Source organism: Oncorhynchus clarkii, chromosome 15, assembly GCF_045791955.1.
Source record: "Oncorhynchus clarkii lewisi isolate Uvic-CL-2024 chromosome 15, UVic_Ocla_1.0, whole genome shotgun sequence".
Taxonomy (NCBI): Eukaryota; Metazoa; Chordata; class Actinopteri; order Salmoniformes; family Salmonidae; genus Oncorhynchus; species Oncorhynchus clarkii.
This window is the reverse complement of record NC_092161.1, coordinates 22,169,427-22,192,523: the sequence shown is the minus strand read 5'-3', so window position 1 is coordinate 22,192,523 and position 23,097 is coordinate 22,169,427. Positions and strand designations below refer to the sequence as shown.

Here is a 23,097-nt window from a genome sequence, read left to right as displayed (position 1 = left end):
CGTAAGAACAGAGCAACATCACACCACAATTGATAAGATACAAAAACCACCAAAGGTTAAACAAAAACTTTGTCAACAATATCAACTTGTATGACAGTTGACAAATAAATTAGTATAAAAATATCTGCTAGGTACAGTATTAAATATATGAATAATATATACGCTATTCAATAGATTAATTTAAAAAATACCAACTTTGAATAAAAAAAGCTTTTCCCTTCAGTAATTTCACTTCTTATAAAAAGGTTTCACTTATAAAGGTTACAAAAAATGTTAACTCCAAGAGGTCATCGTTTTGGGTGTGTCCTACAAATCAGTTTGAGGTGATGATCTCGTACGAACGATATTTGGGACATGAACATTATTACTCTGTTATAAAAGTATGGCAGCACACATCCTGTGTGTGTGGAGACCACTGCTTAACTTGGACTGAAATAGGTGCCGGTGCTCGTGCTGGGTACTGTTTATAATTAGGTGCAGGAGCTCCACAATACTTTTAAGCTAATATTCCATAAGAGGAACAGGAGCTCAAGCAGTAGAACATTTGAGGTGCCGGTACTCAGCTGAGGTGAAATCCTGTCCAAGTCAAACGCTGGTGGAGACATCATCTGTGTTCCTCAGGCCTGCACGGTGCTGAGTGGTCCAGGGATGATGGTGATGGGGCTGTAGGGTTCAGCCTGACATACAGCCAGGTCCCCAGCAGACACCAGCTCTGGACCATCACAACACAAAATACCTGCATGTTGTTAGTTAAGTAAAACAATATTGGAATGCATACATGCATATAGCCCCACAAGTGATATCCATTTTTCCACTGTTCTCTCTGTCAGCTCTCACCTAGCAGTTTGGAGAGAATGTGGGCTGTAGTAGTGCGGTCTGCCTCCAGGGGCAACAGAGAGTAAAAGGTGACTTTCCCAAACCTCAGGAGATACGAGGACACCACACTGAAAGGAGCAGAGGGAGATGATAGCCATGTGAAAAACACTGCCTAGAGTTTCAGTTAGAGAGAATAGATATAAAGAAGATAGAATAGTAGTGCAGTAATGACTGAGTTAGAAGCTGTTGGCTGGCCTCCCCACTTTTGCCATCAAATTCCTGAACCAACACAATTGCACTTGACGAACCCCCCACTTTCTATGACTGATATGTGGTTGTCCCACCTAGCTATCTTAAGATGAATGCACTAACGCTAGGTTGCTCTGGATAAGTGTCTGCTAAATGACTCAAATGTAAATGTTAGGATATAGATAGAATAGATAGCAGGGTAGTGATGATAGATGGGTGATTAGTAATACTACACCTCAACAGGCCCTCTGCAGTGACCCCTCTACCGTCTGTCTCCTCTTCTCTGTCTGGTAGAGCCACATGTTCCTCTTCTATAGCCTCCATAGGCACTGGGGCTTCTTCCATAGGAGACCTGAACAGTCAGTATTAGTTAAAAGTGACACTTATGGATAGAAATGGGCAAAGTCTCAGCGCTATCCAACCAGGACCCAGACAACTACATAATGATACAACTATATATCCTCTTATTTTTTCTCTCACTAACTCACATATGTATGTATGTATGTATGTATGTATGTATGTATGTATGTATGTACAGTGGGGCAAAAAAGTATTTAGTCAGCCACCAATTGTGCAAGTTCTCCCACTTAAAGATGAGAGAGGCCTGTAATTTTCATCATAGGTACACTTCAACTATGACAGACAAAATGAGAAGAAAAATAATCCAGAAAATCACATTGTAGGATTTTTAATGAATTTATTTGCAAATTATGGTGGAAAATAAGTATTTGGTCACCTACAAACAAGCAAGATTTCTGGCTCTCACAGACCGGTAACTTCTTCTTTAAGAGGCTCCTCTGTCCTCCACTCGTTACCTGTATTAATGGCACCTGTTTGAACTTGTTACCTGTCCACAACCTCAAACAGTCACACTCCAAACTCCACTATGGCCAAGACCAAAGAGCTGTCAAAGGACACCAGAAACAAAATTGTAGTCCTGCACCAGGCTGGGAAGACTGAATCTGCAATAGGTAAGCAGCTTGGTTTGAAGAAATCAACTGTGGGAGCAATTATTAGGAAATGGAAGACATACAAGACCCCTGATAATCTCCCTCGATCTGGAGCTCCACACAAGATCTCACCCCGTGTGGTCAAAATGAAAACAAGAACGGTGAGCAAAAATCCCAGAACCACACGGGGGGACCTAGTGAATGACCTGCAGAGAGCTGGGAACAAAGTAACAAAGCCTACCATCAGTAACACACTACGCCGCAAGGGACTCAAATCCTGCAGTGCCAGACGTGTCCCGCTACTTAAGCCAGTACATGTCCAGGCCCGTCTGAAGTTTGCTAGAGAGCATTTGGATGATCCAGAAGAAGATTGGGAGAATGTCATACGGTCACATGAAACCAAAATATAACTTTTTGGTAAAAACTTAACTCGTCATGTTAGGAGGACAAAGAATGCTGAGTTGCATCCATACCTACTGTGAAGCATGGGGGTGGAAACATCATGCTTTGGGGCTGTTTTTCTGCAAAGGGACCAGGACGACTGACCCGTGTAAAGGAAAGAATGAATGGGGCCATGTATCGTGAGATTTTGAGTGAAAACCTCCTTCCATCATCAAGGGCATTGAAGATTAAACGTGGCTGGGTCTTTCAGCATGACAATACTCCCAAACACACCGCCCGGGCAACGAAAGAGTGGCTTCGTAAGAAGCATTTCAAGGTCCTGGAGTGGCCTAGCCAGTCTCCAGATCTCAACCCCATAGAAAATCTTTGGATAGAGTTGAAAGTCTGTGTTGCCCAGCAACAGCCCCAAAACATCACTGCTCTAGAGGAGATCTGCATGGGGGAATGGGCCAAAATACCAGCAACAGTGTGTGAAAACCTTGTGAAGACTTACAGAAAACGTTTGACCTCTGTCATTGCCAACAAAGGGTATATAACAAAGTATTGAGATAAACATTTGTTATTGACCAAATACTTATTTTCCACCATCATTTGCAATTAAATTCATTAAAAATCCTACAATGTGATTTTCTGGAAAAAAAATTATCCTCATTTTCTCTGTCATAGTTGAAGTGTACCTATGATGAAAATCACAGGCCTCATCTTTTTAAGTGGGAGAACTTGCACAATTGGTGGTTGACTAAATACTTTTTTGCCCCACTGTATGTATGTATACACACACACACACACACACACACACACATGTATGTACATACATAAAAATACATACATACAGTGGGGAGAATAAGTATTTGATACACTGCTGATTTTCCTACTTACAAAGCATTTAGAAGTCTAATTTTTATCATAGGTACACTTCAATTGTGAGAGACGGAATCTAAAACAAAAATCCAGAAAATCACATTGTATGATTTAAGTAATTAATTTGCATTTTATTGCATGACATAAGTATGTGATACATCAGAAAAGCAGAACTTAATATTTGGCACAGAAACCTTTGTTTGCAATTACAGAGATCATACGTTTCCTGTAGTTCTTGACCAGGTTTGCACACACTGCAGCAGGGATTTTGGCCCACATACAGACCTTCTCCAGATCCTTCAGGTTTCGGGGCTGTCGCTGGACAATACGGACTTTCAGCTCCCTCCAAAGATGTTCTATTGGGTTCAGGTCTGGAGACTGGCTAGGCCACTCCAGGACCTTGAGGTGCTTCTTACGAAGCCACTCCTTAGTTGCCCTGGCTGTGGTTTTTTTGGGGTCGTTGTCATGCTGGAAGACCCAGCCACGACTTCAATGCTCTTACTGAGGGAAGGAGGTTGTTGGCCAAGATCTCGCAATACATGGCCCCATCCATCCTCCCCTCAATACGGTGCAGTTGTCCTGTCCCCTTTGCAGAAAAGCATTCCCAAAGAATGATGTTTCCACCTCCATGCTTCACGGTTGGAATGGTGTTCTTGGGGTTGTACTCATTCTTCTTCTTCCTCCAAACACAGCGAGTGGAGTTTAGACCAAAAAGCTCTATTTTTGTCTCATCAGACCACATGACCTTCTCCCATTCCTCCTCTGGATCATCCAGATGGTCATTGGCAAACTTCAGACGGGCCTGGACATGCACTGGCTTGAGCAGGGGGACCTTGCGTGCGCTGCAGGATTTTAATCCATGACGGCGTAGTGTGTTACTAACGGTTCTCTTTGAGACTGTGGTCCCAGCTCTCTTCAGGTCATTGACCAGGTCCTGCCGTGTAGTTCTGGGCTGATCCCTCACCTTCCTCCTGATCATTGATGCCCCACGAGGTGAGATCTTGCATGGAGCCCCAGACCGAGGGTGATTGACCGTCATCTTGAACTTCTTCCATTTTCTAATAATTGCACCAACAGTTGTTGCCTTCTCACCAAGCTGCTTGCCTATTGTCCTGTAGCCCATCCCAGCCTTGTGCAGGTCTACAATTTAACCCTGATGTCTTTACACAGCTCTCTGGTCTTGGCCATTGTGGAGAGGTTGGAGTGTGTTTGATTGAGTGTGTGGACAGGTGTCTTTTATACAGGTAACGAGTTCAAACAGGTGCAGTTAACAGGTAATGAGTGGAGAACAGGAGGGCTTCTTAAAGAAAAACTAACAGGTCTGTGAGAGCCAGAATTCTTACTGGTTGGTAGGTTATCAAATATCATGCAATAAAATGCAAATTAATTACTTAAAAATCATACAATGTGATTTTCTGGATTTTTGTTTTAGATTCCGTCTCTCACAGCTGAAGTGTACCTATGATAAAAATTACAGACATCTACATGCTTTGTAAGTAGGAAAACCTGCAAAATCGGCAGTGTATCAAATACTTGTTCTCCCCACTGTATATACACACACATACATATATATAAAATACATATATGTACATATCACCATCTGCTGACAGGGGTGATCTGCTCGAGGGATTTGTCCTCTCTGGACACGTCTAGAAGAACCTCGGCTGAAAACATAGAACACAAACAGATATCAAAATGCAACAGTAAAGCAGTGGTGGAAAAAGTACCCAATTGTCATACTTGAGAAAAAGTAAAGAAAATGACTCAAGTCAAAGTCACCCAGTACTATACAACTTGAGTAAAAGTCTAAAAGTATTTGGTTTTAAATAAACTTAAGTATCAAAAGTAAATGTAATTGCTAAAGTATACTTAAGTATCACAAGTAAAAGTATAAATCATTTTAAAGTCTTTATATTAAGCAAACCAGATTGATTTAAAAAAATATATATATATATATACACACACACACACACACGAATACCCAGGGGCAGACTCCAACACTCAGACATAATTTACAAAAGAAGCATTTATGTTTAGTGAGTCTGCCAGATCAGAGGCAGTAGAGATGACCAGGGATGCTCTCTTGATAAGTGTGTGAATTTGACAATTTTCCTGTCCTGCTAAGCATTCAAAATGTAACGAGTACTTTTGGGTCTTAGGGAAAATGTAGTGAAGTAAAAGTTGTAAAAAAAAATATATAAATAGTAAAATAAAGTACAGATACCCCCAAAAAACTACTTAAGTAGTACTTTAAAGTATTTTTACTTATGTACTTTACACTACTGCGGTAAAATGATTGTATGTACATTTCAATGGCATCATCATAGAAGTAGAATCTTATTCTAGTTCTGTGGGCGTCATTTTATAATTTCAAGTAACTGACAGGAAAACAATGTTTGACCTGATGCTTCAGATGGGGCTGTTCCTCCTGATTTCAGCAACTCTCGTGGGATCTGGGGATACAAGAGGAGAGAAAAGACAGTCATCTAGACTTCAGACATTTCTGAACTGTCTGTATACATGAAAAACGAAGCAGTGTAGACTAGATGCTGTTATTCCAGGCTCTCTGAGTCATTTGAGATATTATTAACAGTATTCACTGTCTTATTCAACTTCTCCCTTGGGTACATTTGAATTCACCCACAAGTCTTTATTATGTAAATTACTGCTTACAAATGTCCTGCTCAAGTGTCCCCTGGCGGCATTGGTCATTTAGAAGAATATGGTGTCAAACTTCACCCTGCAGTCCAACTCATCCCAAACCATCTCAATTGGGTTGAGGTCTGAGTGATTGTGGAGGCCAGGTCATCTGATGCAGCACTCCATCACTCTCCTTCTTGGTCAAATAGCCCTTACACAGCCTGGAGGTGAGTTGGGTCATTGTCCTGTTGAAAAACGAATTAATAGTTCCACCTAGCGCAAACCAGATGGGATGGCGTATCACTGCAGAATGCTGTGGTTGCCATGTTGTTTAAGTGTGCCTTAAATTCTAAATAAATCAGTGTCACCAGCAAAGCACCATCACACCCCCTCCTCCATGCGTCACGGTGGGAACTACACATGCGGAGATCATCCGTTCACTTACTCTGCGTTTCACAAAGACATGGCGATTGGAACCAAAAATCTCAAATTTGGACTCATCAGTCCACCGGTCTAATGTCCATTGCTCATGTTTCTTGGCCCAAGCAAGTCTCTTCTTATTATTGGTGTCCTTTAGTAGTGGTTTCTTTGCAGCAATTCGACCATGAAGGCCTGATTCACACAGTCTCCTCTGAATAGCGGATGTTGAGATGTGTCTGTTACTTGAACTATGAAGCATTTATTTGGGCTGCAATTTCTGAGGCTGGAGCAGAGGTAACTCGGTCTTCCTTTCTTGTGGCGGTCCTCATGAGAGCCAGTTTCATCATAGAGCTTGATCGTTTTTGCTGCACTAAAGAAACTTTAGATGTCTTAAAGTAATGATGGACTGTCGTTTCTCTTTGCTTATTTGAGCTGTTCTTGACATAATATGGAGTTGGTATTTTACCATACAGGGCTATCGTCTGTATACCGCCCTACCTTCCCACAACACAAATGAATAGCTAAAATGCATTGAGGAAAGAAATTCCACTTTTAACAAGGCACACCTGTTAATTGAAATCTATTCCAGGTAACTAACTACCTCATGAAGCTGGTTGAGAGAATGCCAAGCGTGTGCAAAGCTGTCATCAAGGCAAAGGGTGGCTACTTTGAAGACTCAATATTTAGAACGATTATTTGGTTACTACATGATTCCATATGTGTTATTTCATATTTTTGATGTCTTCACTATTATTTTACAATGCAGAAAATAGAAGAAAAACCCTGGAATGAGTTGGTGCCTCCAAACTTTTGACTGGTACTGTAGATCCGCTCACCTCTCGCATGCTAGAGTCCATCCTCTTCCTCTCCACCTCTATCCTCACTCTCTCCATCTCGGAGCTGCCCTCCTCCTCAGTCTCCTCCTCTCTGCTTCTCTCCCCGGTGCGAGGAAGCGTAGTGAGGACGGCGCACTGTTTCCATAGCAACAGGAGGTCAGGGTGCAGTAGAGCTGCATCGAGGAAAGAGAGAGAGAAAAGACTCATCATCATTATAACCTCATGGTGTGGCAGTTGTGAGGTGGCTCCGTTGGTTGGAGCAAGGTGCTGGCAACATCCAGGTTATGGGTTTGAATGCTACATTGGATTCATACACATACTGTACTACTATTAAAGAACTATGAGTTGCTTAGATTTTTTAAAATGTATCTGTTATTTTACCAGGTAAGTTGACTGAACACGTTCTCATTTGCAGCAACGACCTGGGGAATAGTTACAGGGGAGAGGAGGGGGATGAACGAGCCAATTGTAAACTGGGGATTATTAGGTGACCGTGATGGTTTGAGGGCCAGATTGGGAATTTAGCCAGGACACCGGGGTTAACACCCCTACTCTTACGATAAGTGCATTGGGATCTTTAATGACCTCAGAGAGTCAGGACACCTGTTTAACGGCCCATCCGAAAGACGGCACCCTACACAGGGCAGTGTCCCCAATCACTGCCCTAGGGCATTGGGATATTTTTTTAGACCAGATGAAAGAGGGCCTCCTACTGGCCCTCCAACACCACTTCCAGCAGAATCTGGTCTCCCATCCAGGAACTGACCAGGACCAACCCTGCTTAGCTTCAGAAGTAAGCCAGCAGTGGTATGCAGGGTGGTATGCTGCTGGCTGAATCAAAACATCTACTAAATGACCATATTACTACCATCTCAGGAAAGGAGTCATATACTCACAGCCAGAAGGGGCAGTGTAGAGCTCTGCTGGGAGGAGCTTCTTCTGGGCAGGAAAGTTTATCAGCACCTGAGACTGAGGAGGAGGCACAGAACAAAGCAATGAGAATACGATTATATCCTTATTTTCTTTGAAGTAATCACTGATGTGGGTGGTGTTCATCAGGCACCAAATGGAAGAAAACCCACTGAAACAGGGAGGGACTACCTGGACCTGTCCAATAAGAAACTTACATTTTTGTTTCCAGTTGCAAACCCTTTAAAACGTTACTGTTGCATGCCCTAATGAACACAACTCTGGTAAGATTAGTGAAGGATAAGTAGTGGAAGGCTTGAGTTTTACCAGGAGCAGAGTCTCAGCCTTAGTGTCCTCGATCTGCACCCGCATGGTATCCTGGGAGATCTGCACCTGAGGGTCTGCAAAGATGAGCTGGCGCCTGCGACCCCGCCTCATAGGAGGAGGAGCATCTATATGGGGGAGCTGGGATGATGAGAGAGGGATGAGAGAGGCAAGAACAGAGAGGAAGAGAGCAGATGGGAGGGTAATGGATAGATCAAACTGAGAGGAGCCTATACACACCCACACATTTGGCAGGAGAAAATATAGGACAGAAATATCTTGTTCATACGGATGCTTGGATTCCTGAGTCCTCATGATGAGTCACACACAGAACAGTGTGAACACACACAAACCTCGCCACAGGAACACACACACAAACCTCGCCACAGGAACTTTCTGCCGCTTTCTCCGTCCCCCTCTCTGACTGACTCGCTGACTCCCCCGCTCTCTCGGAGGTGTCTGGGGCAGAGGGCATGGCCACCTGAGGAGGGGGGGTCATCTCCATGGGAATGACCTCTAAAGGCACCTCCATGGGCAGGCCGGTCTCCTCGTCCAGCAGCCACACACTGTCCCCCACCACCACCGACACCTTCAGCCTGGAGACACACACACACAGAGAGAAAGAAAAACAATACAACAAAGAGTACGTTTTAAAAAAGACATGGGAAGATAATAGAAGATCAAGGTGACCTGCCCTGTCAGAAAACATGATTATTCCATATAACTTACTGGTCAATGGAGGTCATGCCTGACTCCATGTCCCTGGTTCTCTCTCCCTCTCTCTCCCTTTCCCTCTCTTCTAGCTCTGTACAACACACACACACCAGTTTACGCAAACTTATATTTACTCACTTATTTCCCTTTCATTATCAGTCTTACGGGTTCTAATATGTTACAAAGGCCTGTTTTTTCATCAATTACTAGGGTACGGTCTGATCAATTTGCTCATGTTGTTGCACAGTAGCCTATCTCATATCTTACTAAGACCATAACGTGGTGACCATTGTCCGAGTCGACAAGAGAGATTATTTCACGGAAAATAAGAATGTTCCGGAGTTTAAAGTGATGAAAAGTAGCTCGCTAACTGCTCTTTTGCATCTCGTCATTGAGCAGCCCAAAGCGGAGCCGTTGCTATGGATACTATACAGGCAGACTAGCAGCAGAGCGGATGCAGGGTAGTGATTGATGTGGTAAAAAGGTAAATCAAACTTGACCAACACAATATAATTGCCATGGAAACACGTGGGGGAAAGATCCTGAATATCCTCATTTCCCCCAAGCAAAATGTGCCTATATTTAGTCTATTATTTATATGTGTATTTCATATTGAGGTAAAAATCTGAGTGTAATGTTTGTATGGATGTCAACCCCAACACTTGTTCATGTCATCGTCACCAATCAACTAACTGCATTACAGTTAAAAACAACTGACTACCACCACCAATTCCATATGCTAGCTATGCTAACCAGCATCGAAAACAGCCAAATATATCCAAATTGGACTTAAGTTACCACATTGTAGGCCCGTTACAATACATAAATCATGACAGATTTGACGAATATCCACTTTGTTAAATCATATTTGTTGAATGTGCACCAATCTGGTCAATGGACCGGTATAGTGTTATATCTCCCTACCAATAAGTGCCCTTCTTTGCGAGGCATTAAAAAAAACTCCCTGGTCTTTTGTGGCTAAACACTATTATTGCACACAGAGTGAGTCCATGCAACTTATGTGACTCGTTAAGCACATTTTTACTCCTGAACTTAAGGGGTTGAATACTTATTGACTCAAGACATTTCAGCTTTTCATTTTTGATTAATTTGTGAAAATGTCAAATAAGATAATTCTACTTTGACATTATGGGGTATTTATTGTGTGTAGGCCAGTGACCAAAAACTCTAAATTGTATCAATTTGAAATGTTCAGGCTGTAACACAACAAAATGTGGAAAAAGTCAAGAGGTGTGAATACTTTCTGAAGGCACTGTGTAGTCGGGCGGTTGTGGATGTGTTATTAGCAACTGCAGGCAGGTGCAGGTGAATAAACTGCTGAAACACGCACCACTAGCCCAGGGAGGGGAGGACATACAGAGACCAGCAGCTAATGGATAATAATGAAGGAAGTTATTTCTGATTTCAGGTTCGGCAAGGCCTTCAATTTGGCAGAAGCAATTGGGCCTGAACGTTGCAGGCATGTGCAGGGCTCTATTCTTTACTCTCCCTCTCTTCTCTCACCGTCATGGAATTGGTCCTGCTGCTCCAGAAGCATGTCAATCTCTTTGCCAGTGGCTTCAGGAAGCTCAGCTCCTTCAAACTTTATGGAGAGAAGGGCAGAGGGAGACTGAGTTCAACTTCAGGAACGATTGAGAGCTCAGGAAAGATCCTTTTGGATCCAAATTCCTTGTTGTGTTCACATGGTCTCTTAATAGGCAAAGTGAGTAAAGGTTTATAAATATACACAATAGCCTTTCTATGTCCTTTTATCAGTATATTACAACACTATATTCAGGTAACCTCAGCAGCAACGATGACAAGCTGCTCCTTCTCTTTCAGGGTAATGGCATCAGGAGGGGATTTGAAACCTGAGAGTGAGAGACAGAGGGCAACAAACATTAGTAATGCAGATTTGTTGCTGAGGATTTTCCATCCCAAATAAGACTGTCACTCAGTCTCACCTCCGTCCTCTGGTGCAGTTCCAGGACTGGCCCCTATGGGGCGCTCTGGAGTCATGCTCTCCATCAGCTGCCATGGCTGGAAATGAACGAGACACACAGAGGGAGTGTTGTTAGAACGGTGTTCAATCAATAAATACATTATCAACTCACAAGGTGACTCAATGAGGGTAAAGTTAAATGTGTGTCTTGAAAAGGTTTTTTGTGTACTTTGTGTACATAGGAATTGACTGTGGCCGTATGGGGGTTACATATTTTTGTAGTGACATACCGTTGGAAATGTGTTAACTAGGTAAAAATTGTGTAGAAATGGTTGTATACCTGAGGGATTCTATATGGACTAGGCAGCAGGTGCTCAAAGCCCATCACCCCAAAGAAGGGGTCCTGTGCCCCCTCGGCCTCCTCCAGCAGGAACAGGGAGTCTGGGACATTTGGGGCTTGTCTGGGGAGGGAAGGGTGCTAATGTTATTACTACAACATGGCTACAAAACGGCTGACATGAATCACCCAGGCGACACATTGGTGGTGAACGCCATACAATGTACACAATGTACAGTACCTTTTGACCTAAAAAAAAAACAGTACATAAATCCAATCCATTATTATTGTCAATATACACGGAGTGTACAAAACATTAGGAACACCTGTTCTTTCCATTACATAGACTGACTGGGTGAATCCAGCTGAAAGCTATGATCCCTTATTGATGTAATTTGTTAAATCCACTTAAATCTTTTGTCATGCCCATTCACCCTCAATGGCACAAATACTTAATCCATGTCTCAATTGTCTCAAGGATTAAAACTCCTTTTTAGTGTCTCCTCCCCTTCATCTACACTGATTGAAGTTCCTTTGAACGGGGTATGGTAGTAGGCACCAGGCGCACCGGTGTGTCAAGAGCTGCAACGCTACTGGGTTTTTCACGCTCAACAGTTTCCCGTGTGTATCAAGAATGATCGAACACCCAAAGGACATCCAGCCAACTAGACAACTGTGGGAGCATTAGAGTCAACATGGGCCAGCATCCCCGTGGAACTCTTTCGACACGCCCCAGCGAATTGAGGTTTTCTGAGGGCAAAAGGGGTGCAACTAAATATTAGGAAGGTGTTCTTAATGTTTTGTACACTCAGTGTATGTGTGACAGTTATATCTGACAACTCAAGGGGGCATGTGTGTATGGGACATACGGGTAACGGTTTGTGTGTTTTTTCACCTGTCAGGGTCAGCCAGGTCGATGCGTGCGTGTCTCTCAGAGCGTACCAGGCGCTCAATGGTCTGCTGGATCTCCTCTAAAAGGAAGGAGAAAAAGTTTGCGGTGAAGTAATTTAGCAGTCATTCTTATCCATAAGCAATTAGGGTTATGTGCCTTGCTCAAGGGCACTTAAACAGATTTTTCACGTAGTTGGCTCTGGGATTCAAACCAGCAACCTCAACGCTCTTAACCGCTAGGCTACCTGCCATGGCATGCATACATACAAATACATCCTCCTGACTGGACAGCTGCGGTTCTGAACACGTGGTTCTGTACAAGCTGGTGACCCTGAACACGATATGGTAGTGGATCTGTGTATCTGTTAGCATGATTTATGTCTGGCTGCTTAGGAGGCTATATCAGACTATCGAGTTGTCTGTTATGATAAGTGAGTATATCTAAGCGTAATCATTCATTTCGACCTCTAGCAACAATGTTGTTGTATACTTTATTGTCTCAGGTTGTATCAATGAGTGTGTATGGATGGAGAGTAACCGGTAGGCTGCATTTCAGTTCAATCAGTGTCCGTGGTCCTGTAGCTTGTCTTGCCATTAGACCTGATATAGTGTCTCTGATTACCGGACTATTTCAACAAGCATCTCTTTACATGGCGTTAGTCTGTAATCTCTGTATGCCCTTTATTTTAACCCTTCCCCTCTCTCTCACCCAGAAGGAAACCACACTGGCGGTGGTAGACGATAACCACCCCATACTGCAGCTGGGAGGACAGGTAGAGGGAGAAGCGAGGCCGAGGGAGACCAGGGCAGAGTGGAGCCACCTGGACCGTCACGTAATCCATGATGTCCTCACTGCAAATACACCACCATAGCTACATGATTGACATCAGATTACTATCACATTCACAAATGATGTGTATGGCCATGGCACAAAATTGGGACATGTTTCATCAGGACAGAACTTAGTTAGGGAGTAGCTGCCCCAGTATCTCTGTGTTAGAGATGTCGATGTGTCTCCTCTGGTGTCTCCAGATGTAACAGGAGAAAATTAAGATAGTTTCTCAGCGAAACACCATATTTTGTGAGTTTTTAAAAAACATTTTTACATTATAACGTTAATGCGTGGGAGTTTGAATCGGAGCTTCATGGGTGTTAGGGAGGAGACACTTCATAGTTGACATCTCTAACGCAGAGATACTGGGGCAGGGACTAGCTAAGCAGGGACCATGGGTTGATCACTTGACATAATATTTTCCCTCAGACATAGAAAGGGAGAAGGATTGTGGTTACCATGTCCGCCCAACGTTGACCCTCAGAAGCTCTCTGCGTGTTATCCTGATCCCCTTGGTGGCAGCCAACCTAAAACACAGAAACAAAACAGCATGACAATACCAGAAATGGAAAGGTCACTGATGATGATGATGGCATACTCACATTACATTGACTGAGATTCACAAGCTACAAAATATTAAACTCAGCCTAAGAGGATGCTAGCCTAGCTAATATTAGCTAGCTAGCTAATGCTAGAGAGCAACTCACCAAATAGTGGAAAAGCAACCGGTGTGCCTCTGAAGAACGTTTGGATAGTAAAACATCTTTCCTCAAGTCATGCAGAAATACTGTTTTGCAATTTGGTGTGTAGAACGTAAAAATATCAGATTGATCAATAAAAGGGTTGATGTCAGCTGCTAGATAGCTAACGTTACAGGCAGATTCTCCTCAGAGAGCAGCGTTATCGAAATTCGCGCCAAACGTAGCTAGCTTGATGACGTTTAGGTTTTTGACCAATCATGGAGAGTGCAGTAGTCCAAAAAGATTAGATATCTAGAGAATAAATACATGGATCTGATAAACACATCAGTCTGTAATTTAGATAATATAGTAGCGGTAGATGGTAGGCTGAACATGTTTTAGTTCTAGCTAAGTGAACATCAGATTATGTTGGAAATAATTTAAAACTCAAACGTTTAATTAGGTCGCTTCTTTAGAAACTGCTGTGAGGGAGAACATGCAGTCTAACCTGTAGTGCGTCTCGTGCAATAACGTGATTTAGAATTTCACACCAGAAAGCTTTGGTAAATCATTTGGCCGGGCAGAAGACCAATCAAAAACGTGTGGAAGTGGGAAACTCTTTTCACGCCACTTCGATACCGAAGTGACTTTTTATTACTCTCATAACCTGCGACGTTAATCACTTTGTATTGAAGTGGCGTGAAAAGAGTGAAAGTGGAGTCAATTTCGAGTCACCCACTAAGGAGGTAGCCCTATGACGTTTCCACATTTTCTTACGGGAAGTGGTGAGTTAGATGCCACGCCTTTGCGCGGAGAATGTCAGTGTCAGATTGAAACGAGTACAGGGTACACATATTTTTCACAACACCAATTATAAAGCTTTTAAAATGGCATATCATACAGGTAGTCCGTATAGAGGACAACCTCAACAACAACCGGCGCCGGATCAAGGTTTTCTTTGGAATATATTTCAGAGGTGAGTGAAAAGACGTCTTTCGTGGCTATCGAAATAACGGTACTCCGCATTGATTTGAGCTTCATTTTGAAAACTGCTGCCACAGGGCATAATGGGCAGAGATTATAATACTATAGCAGTTTATGTTCGGTATGCATAAAAAGTTATTATTTTTGTCTTAGTATTATAGCCGTGGTTCGGTGATTACATTTGACAGACTTATTTTTTGTTTTTCTTTAAGAAATTCAAATATCAGGATTTATTTTGCCTGTCAGTTTTCTATTTAGTTTTGCATATGACATTTTCCTACCACACACATACAATGCCTTGTTTTTTAATTGTATTCTATACAGTTACCAGTTACAACCAGTATAGGGCGTAGATATGATCAATGTCAGTCATGTAACGTTAGCTAATTAAAATGATCTCATAATTTACTATCTGTTTCTATTGTGTTGGTCCGTTATTCTATTCAATTAGTTTTGAATACACTTTATTTTACAGGGACCGACAAGAAAGCAGACATGACAATCTACCACTACTTAAAACTGACAATAGCTGGCAAAACGTTGTAGAAAAAGAGGGAAGATCTAATTTCCCCTATCTGTAGTATTGACAAATATGGTTGATAAATGAAGATGTCCCACTCATGACCGTTTCTGAAAAAATTGTCACCGGTCTGTTAAATGGGTGGTTCTCCCATATTCACCAATGCCTTATCAGCTGGGCCTGGTCTTCTTAGTTCATTGACTGTATATCAACCAGAAGAAAGGAGTGAGTGAGATGTCTCGCTTCATGTTAGTCCCTGGTATTGAGTTATGTAATACTGCAGAGGATCCATGGTGCTCTGCTTTCTCACAACATTAAAATGCTGCAGGCAGCAAAACACTTTGTAAAACACTTTGGAAAATAATTTATAAGGAGGCAAAACCTAGAAAACTTGGTCTTATCTGTCTATCAGTATTCCACACACTCCACACTTCAGAGGTGTACCTAGCCTGAGCTGAAGCAACACACTGGGGCTGGAACTCTCTGGGTCATATGACTCGAGTTGTCAAAGTGGAAATCCATTAGTCACCAGCAACCTGGTGCTTTTCTTAGCATTTTGTTAGGCTTGAGTCATAGAATGATCCTTTTCCACTCTGCCTATATGATCATTAGATTCCATGACATGATCCCATGACAAACAAGTAGTCACTAGACCTAAACAAAACTCACTAGTCCATGGTCATGTGGCATTACACTGGCATGTCAAATGTAGGCCAAAAAGGCTTGAGTTTACACAGGCTACCCAATTCTAATCTTTTGACCAATCACATCAGAACTTTTCACATCAGATTGTTTTCAGAGCTGATCTGATTGGTCAATAGACCCATTGGTGAAAAAAGGATCAGAATTGGACTCTGTGTAAACACAGCCAAATACATGGCCTAGAGTAGAACAGCAAAGGATCCATCTAGGCATAGATCAACATCTGATACGTGACAAGACAAACAATTGCTTACACTGTCTGCCGTCAGTGAGTAAACGCATGTTTAGGATAATTTTGTCTGAAAATCGGCTTTGTGTTCAGAAGAGCTACCTCCACTTCCCCCTACCATGAGAGGCAGCATGAGATAAGCTGCTAAACCATTTGACTGGAAAACTAAGTTCCGCCAGGCATGTCATAACTTGAATAGCTCCATAGGAAAAACTGAGACAGGCTGGTGAAATGTTACGATTCCAATGGCTGCTGTGCTGCTTGTAGTACTAATGTGTACAACTAATGTTTGGGATTTGTTCTGAGCACCATTCAGAAAATGGGACGATGGTTCTGCTTCAGGCCAGGGAAAGGAATTTTAATGATGCACTTTCAATTCACCTAATTTGATGTAAAACCCAGTGAGGTAAGTCAAACCTGAGGAGGGTTAACAAAGTAAGTGAGATTGAGCAGTGAGACACACACACGCACAGCACAGACTCTACTCTAAAAGTGTTTGGTTAAGGTTGGGTACGTCCCCCGTCTGACCAAGCACTCCATTTCTTTCATTCTGGAGGAAGTCACAAAGCGTGCCTTCATGGAAAGTCAGGTTTTGTATTTCTATGTGGCCTGCAGTTGGGTTGGTGTGTTGTTGGTAGGTTGGTCTGGGGAGGTTGCTAAGGAACATGTGAGTCATTGGAGGATTGTGCTACATTTCACAGACGAGGTTATTCCAGAACTGGAAGGCAAGGCCTCTAATTTGTGTTAATGTTCAACTCTCACAAAACGTCTCCCACGTCTAAACAGAACGACTGTACCATTCTAATCGTATTCAATTGGAACACGATTTAAAAAATTAGGCTAATTAGTTTGTGATGTTACACTTCTATAACAGATGGCCTAGCGCATAGCTTTATACTGAAAGGCAGTGGGTTCTGAGATTGTACAATAGAATGCAAGAAGATATTTATGTGTATTGTAAATTCAAAGCAAAACAGTTTATTGCATCTCTGATCTATTTTCTCTTGATGAAGAAAGTATCTGAAGTCTCCTTTCTTTGGCATTGCACTCAATATACAGTATTAGCTAGCCTGATCCCAGATCTGTTTGTGCTGTACGGTACCCAACTTCTATGCTTGTCATGTCAAACATGTTGGCTAGTTTTGGTTTCACTTTTCACTGATCTGTGATGTTGGGGATGGTGGCGAGTGTAAAACGACCACCATCCACCATCCCCACAAGTCATCGTCCTGTCCCTAGCCCAGCCCGCACACTCCCATTGAATGGAGTGTTTAGATCCTGACAAGGGGCTTACAGCGTAGCGCCGGTATGGTTTCAGCTGGGCTGCATTGTGTGTTTGATACAGTCTGCCTGTCTGTATCTAATTGTGTGTTTCCTCCCCAGAGTGGACAAGGACAGGAGCTGTGTGATATCAGACACAGAGCTCCAGCAGGCCTTATCGAACGGTACGTCTCTTCCTTCTCCTCTAGACCTCAACGCCTCCTCCTCTCATTTCAACACCTGGCGAGGAACAGAGAGAAGCTTGCTGAGGAGAGTTGGTGGTCTGAACTTGAAATTGACACAGACGTTTTGTTTTTACCTCAAAAAAACAGATGGAAAGGTTGTCTGGTGACAAAGGGAAAGTACTTCCTGAATGAGACAGGAAATGGCTGACGACATGTGCCACCTGATAATTAACTCAACACCCTTTTGTTGTTGAGATATGACAGAGCGGAGTGGCTTAGCCAACGCCACAAGCACAACCAGACATTAGTCTTTCCACTGGGCTGGATGGCGAGATATGCTCATGATTGAATCAATGCTATGAGTGAGCATCGAGTTTTGTAGCTTAGGGCGCTAGTTACTAGAGTACAGCACACCAGACGTTGGGATCATCTTTACAACAAACATGTATTCTGTACCTCAACATTTTGAATTGGTCAAGGTCTCTCTGCGGAAAGGGTTTTGAAAGGGTATGAATGGACATTCTTCTCTCTACACTGTGAAAAAGTGTTGAGGCCCAAGAGCGATGAAAGGAGCAGTTATCTGGTAGTATCCCTGGTTCAGAATACTGATGACCCAAGCTGTGTGGAAGGCAGGCAGGCAGGCGCAGTGTTCACACAGTCAGTCCAGTCGTGTTCATTAGTAGGGCTGTGTCATGATTTGGCTGTGCCAGTGAGACTGTGTGCAGGCTGCTGACTGAATGCAAGCTGTGCCCCGTTCTCGGCCATGCACTTCACTGACCATGCCCACGGTGCTGTCACTATATCACGCTGACACCCCCCCCAGACCTCTCTGTTCCCTCTTTCCTGATCCCCCCCCCCCCCCCCCTGCTCTTTTCACCTCTCCATTCTCCTCTTCTCTTATCGATCCTGTCCTCCTGTCTTCCCACTTCTCCCCTCACCCCTTCCCTTGATATCCCTCTCCTCCCCTCAGGCAGACTGTGTAGTGTTACCACTATAAGCTGTTGCTCGTCCTCTCGGGGCTGACGTCCTCTCTCCATCAGACCCTGTGACAGTGCCGCTCCCTGATGAGAAACAGATGGCCCCTGTTGTACATCGCCAGTCTATCAATAAAGGGAATCTTTTATAGGTGTCGGGGTCTTTTAGCTAGCGCTCCATATTAACGGTCCTCTGAGCCCCCGCTCTGCACCAACCACCTGTCAAAATGTACCTCTCCTCCCCGACTGAGATTAATGTGCTTTGATTTTATTTATTTTTTTCCGGAGCAACCAGCCAAGTAGTTTCTGAAATCGGCAGCATTGCATTCACTGTGCTGAGTAGTTCCAATGGCAAATCAACGTGCCAAGGGAATATAGGCCCATCTACTAATGAGAAAAACTCCCGCATTGACTACTCCTGAATCGCCTCATGAACATTTTTCAAAAGGCAGAATAATAACACTAAACAATCATGTATGGCTTTGACAGCAACGGGGCAGATTGTCTGGCATCTGTGGAGAAGAGGTTCCCTGCTCAGCACCCTGCCTGTACTGCATGTAGGACAGGGGTGAGGGGAGGGGAACTGGTGGTCATTTTCTATCTCAAGGTTGAGCTCAACCGTGCACATGCTGTTTTAGCCTGCCTGGAGCAGTTAGTAGTAAGTGAATGAGTGTGTGTATCTGTGTGAATTCAAACCTGTGTGAGGCCCTTTCGAGGTGTGTGTATGTGTGTTAGAGCGCTCTCACTAAGCCTCTCCTGTGGGGCGCAGTTTTGCGGTCACCCTGTTTTTTTCTTCCATGTGCCACTCCCTGTTCCCCCAACCTCGTCATGAGTGGGCACTGGGCAGCGCAGTGAGAAGGTCCAGTGTGTGTGCTGGACAGAGGAAGCTTTGTCTCACAGGCCGGGCGGGGGCAGCCTCGACACACACGCAAACACGCACACACTCCTGTGGTGCCCGTCTCAGGGCTTGACCAACAGACAGGGCACCTCTCTCGGACATGGCCGGTCACTGTTGTTGACCTCACAGCTGCTGGAGAATGGGGAGTCTGGCTGGAGACCTGACCATTCCTCTCTGTTCTGGGTGTAGTCCAGACGCTTCATGTCTGTTCCTTGGCCCAGACCAAATCCCAGCCAGTCCCACCCAGCTGTAAAACTAGCCCAGGTCGGAATAAGGAGGCAGAGCGGCCTGAGTGGGAGACATCTGTTCGAGGCTTGTCGTTGCAGAGGAAAGGCTTAATGTGAAAAGTGGTTCACTTTACTGGACTGCAAAGCCTCCTCTATCTCTCGCTCTATCGCTTTCTCTCCCCCCTCAGAGCAGTGAGAGTGAAAAGGTTGAGATGGTGAGTCAGCAAGGTTTAAGAAACCCTGATGAATCTCCAGCAGTTCTCCTCTGTTACCCAAAATACTGGCTTGGTAAAAAGAATACCCAAGATAAGAACAGAATGGTTGCTTAAGTCCTCCTAACTCTTTACTTGGCCTATTTCCCTCTTCTTCTTGTTCTGTTATAAATAGCCTAGTTCATTAAAGTCCAAATGTATTAATTAACTTGGCACAGCCGTCCTGTGCAATTTAACTTTTTGTGGCAGAATGTCTTAGAGAAAAGATTGTTGAACAACAATGACTATCTTCTCTCTGTAGGTACATGGACACCTTTCAACCCAGTGACAGTCCGATCAATCATATGTGAGTATTTGTCCCTCTTTGACCCTTGACACACAAACAAACTTGCACAATGACAAGCCTATATTGTTCTGACCTGGTGTACTACCATTGTTTTATACGTTATCCCCATAGCAACCTTTTTCATTAACGTTGGTGCACAGTGACACATTTCAACCCGTCTCCCCAGTTAAGTGGAAGCATGCAGCTATTGGTAAAAGGGGGAATAAGGAGCATTTCTTTCTAACAAACAGGAGGTGTTTTTTTTATTTCTTAAGGCATCTATCTACAACCATCCACTATTGATTGGCTTACACACTTACCCTTCCACCAGCTGGAATCTGCATTAGTCCAAGTGTAGCTGAATATGAATAGAAAAATATACTAAGAAGATACAACTAGTTTTATATTTAGTGCTATTATTTTGAATCTCAATAATCCACCATTGCTTCCCAATGTACTGTACTGTACACAGTAAATCAGTTGTATTCAAATGGCCGACCAGCCCTGGGCCTTCCATGCAATGAAGCACTTTGTTAGGATGTAATTGGATTAAACCGCAGGGGAAAGTTCAAACGGGCAAGATTTCTTTAACTCTGTGTCATAACAGATGCTATGGTAGTCCTTAGTCCAGTGTGTTGACGTTATGCCTTCTAGCATTGAACTACACTTCCCAGCTGTCCCTTCTTAGGTGGTGTTTCTCAGTGGTCTATTCAGTGTAGTAACATTTCAGAATTTTGAGGAGAGAAATATAATGAATAAAGTTTACATGGTGCCTGATTATATAAGACTAAGACAGAAAATGCATTTCTATCTGAACATTGTTTTGTAACATTGCACCCTTCTGAACAGACCTCTTGCTCTCACTCATATCTTCTCTATTGACTTCCGTCTTACAGCCATGTTTGACAGGGAGAACAAAGGAGGGGTGAACTTCAACGAGTTTGCCGGAGTGTGGAAGTACATCACGGACTGGCAGAACATCTTCCGCACCTACGACAGAGACAACTCGGGCTTCATCGACAAGAACGAGCTTAAGCAGGCACTGACTGGATTCGGTGAGCAAAGTATGCCTTCTTTATTTGACCATACTGGTGGCGGGCCAACCGCTATACCAGTTACATTCATTTCTGTGGTTCACAAGGTCAGATCCGATATTCTAATGCCTTTCTGTAAGATCAAGTAAGGTCAACATGCATGAGCCTGGATAAAGATATGTGCCAAAATAGTTGTGTAGATGCATGACGATATTAATTGTTCGCCTCGCATGCATGTTGTTGTTTTCTACCCTTATTGAAATGTAGTAGTTCTTAGTCCTGTATGTGAAGTAAGCAGGTGAAAGCCATATGCATGTTACAAATTGGTTAAGGGTTGTTGAACAGATGTGTTTCTGTGATGTTGACTATTCTCTGTCCTCCTCAGGGTATCGCCTCTCTGACCAGTTCTACAATACTCTCATAGAGAAGTTTGACAGGCAGAGGAAGGGACAAGTGGCCTTTGATGACTTCATCCAGTGTTGTATCGTTCTACAGGTAACCGTCCTACTGGGCTTCCTGTGCACATAGCACTGGTTATGTAGCCTACATTGTTTTGTCAAAATATTGTGTGTACAGTATATACAGCCCATGTTGAAATTGGACTTTGTGTTGGCTCAGTATGGTATTTTGGGCTGGTTTCTCAGACACAGATTAAGCCTAGTCCTTGACTAAACTCTTTCAATGTAGAATCTCAATTGAGAATGCTTTTTAGTCCTGGACTAGGCTTAATGTGTGACTGGGAAAGAGGCCATTGATGTTTATTTACCAAAATGGCATCTGTACTGGCTAGTATGTCTAAGTCAAGATCTACTGTAAAATGTTCTTTGTCACTTTCAGAGGTTGACCGACGTGTTCAGGAGGTACGACACAGACCAAGACGGCTGGATCCAGGTTTCTTATGAACAGTATCTATCCATGGTTTTCAACGTTGTATAGTAGATCCAACAGCACAACTGGACACAACTGTGCCAAAGCCAAATCCTTCCCACCTCCACGTGTCTTCCTTGATCAAGATGACTGGGACTCTGGGATAGGATATAAAGACATTATGTTCTGTCTGTCATTGTTCATAATGTTTGTTTCATGTCTGAATCTTATCTTAATAATGAATATCTGTGTTTAAGGTAAACCTGCATTGTACATATCATTTAGGACAAATAACCGCATGCTTCTGGGGGACTTTTGCCAATGTTCAAAGCATACACTGTTAATCTCAGATCTATTTTGCTGAAGTCATGTTTACAAATACTGTGAAAGCAGGTTATGGTTGGGCACAAAGCCTGCTTTTAGATTCACTGACATGCCAGCTAATGCCATATTTGTAAAGACATATTTTTAACCAGCAAATCTATAAAAAAGTTAGCCTGTTATTATTTTAGGTAGAAGAAGAGTACGCTTTTGTATTGTTTATTTTTTTGTGTGCATGATGCCTTAAACTGTATAAATGCAAGAGGAACCTCCTTTTATTAAAAAAGAAACCTGAAAAAAAGTTGTGAGCTCTGAATTTAATGTGTGGTGGAAAGACCTAATAGTTTGCTGTAGACAGACACAATAGTATAAATTGTTACTGTATACAATTATTGACTGAAGATGGATAAATAAAATTGTCATGATTTGATGATAAGATAATCCTTTTCTGGGAAGAGGTAGATTTAGTCAAGAGGCACTGTACTTCTAACTAACAACTATTCATCTGTGCTTAGGAACTTTCTTTTCTACAGAAAATGTACCTCTGTGCGGGAAT

The 23,097-nt window shown here is 43.0% G+C and overlaps 2 protein-coding genes across 3 annotated transcripts; one reads left to right on the top strand and one right to left on the bottom strand.

Moving 5' to 3' along the window:
• LOC139366738 (REC8 meiotic recombination protein b) lies at positions 1 to 13,902 on the bottom strand. Its single transcript, XM_071104430.1, has 19 exons — positions 13,831 to 13,902; positions 13,582 to 13,650; positions 13,001 to 13,143; positions 12,296 to 12,371; positions 11,404 to 11,524; positions 11,086 to 11,152; positions 10,925 to 10,992; positions 10,646 to 10,724; positions 9,137 to 9,212; positions 8,934 to 9,003; positions 8,787 to 8,888; positions 8,411 to 8,548; positions 8,071 to 8,143; positions 7,175 to 7,347; positions 5,680 to 5,731; positions 4,876 to 4,942; positions 1,301 to 1,417; positions 838 to 944; positions 1 to 712 (listed from the first exon to the last, which is right to left on the bottom strand). The coding sequence occupies exons 1-19, from the start codon at positions 13,884 to 13,886 to the stop codon at positions 618 to 620; spliced, it is 1,749 nt and encodes a 582-aa protein (XP_070960531.1). The 5' UTR covers positions 13,887 to 13,902; the 3' UTR covers positions 1 to 617.
• Positions 13,903 to 14,582: 680 nt separating this feature from the next.
• On the top strand, positions 14,583 to 22,842 carry LOC139367049 (programmed cell death protein 6-like). Of its 2 annotated transcripts, none has more exons than XM_071105009.1 (6): positions 14,583 to 14,779; positions 17,622 to 17,683; positions 20,296 to 20,340; positions 21,216 to 21,383; positions 21,739 to 21,848; positions 22,191 to 22,842. In XM_071105009.1, exons 1-6 carry the CDS (start codon positions 14,598 to 14,600, stop codon positions 22,287 to 22,289), a joined length of 666 nt encoding a protein of 221 aa, XP_070961110.1. In that variant the 5' UTR covers positions 14,583 to 14,597; the 3' UTR covers positions 22,290 to 22,842. The 2 variants fall into 2 exon arrangements, with proteins under 2 accessions (XP_070961110.1, XP_070961111.1); XM_071105010.1 differs by having other exon boundaries at positions 14,594 to 14,779; positions 21,216 to 21,374.
• The last annotated feature ends 255 nt before the right edge of the window (positions 22,843 to 23,097 follow it).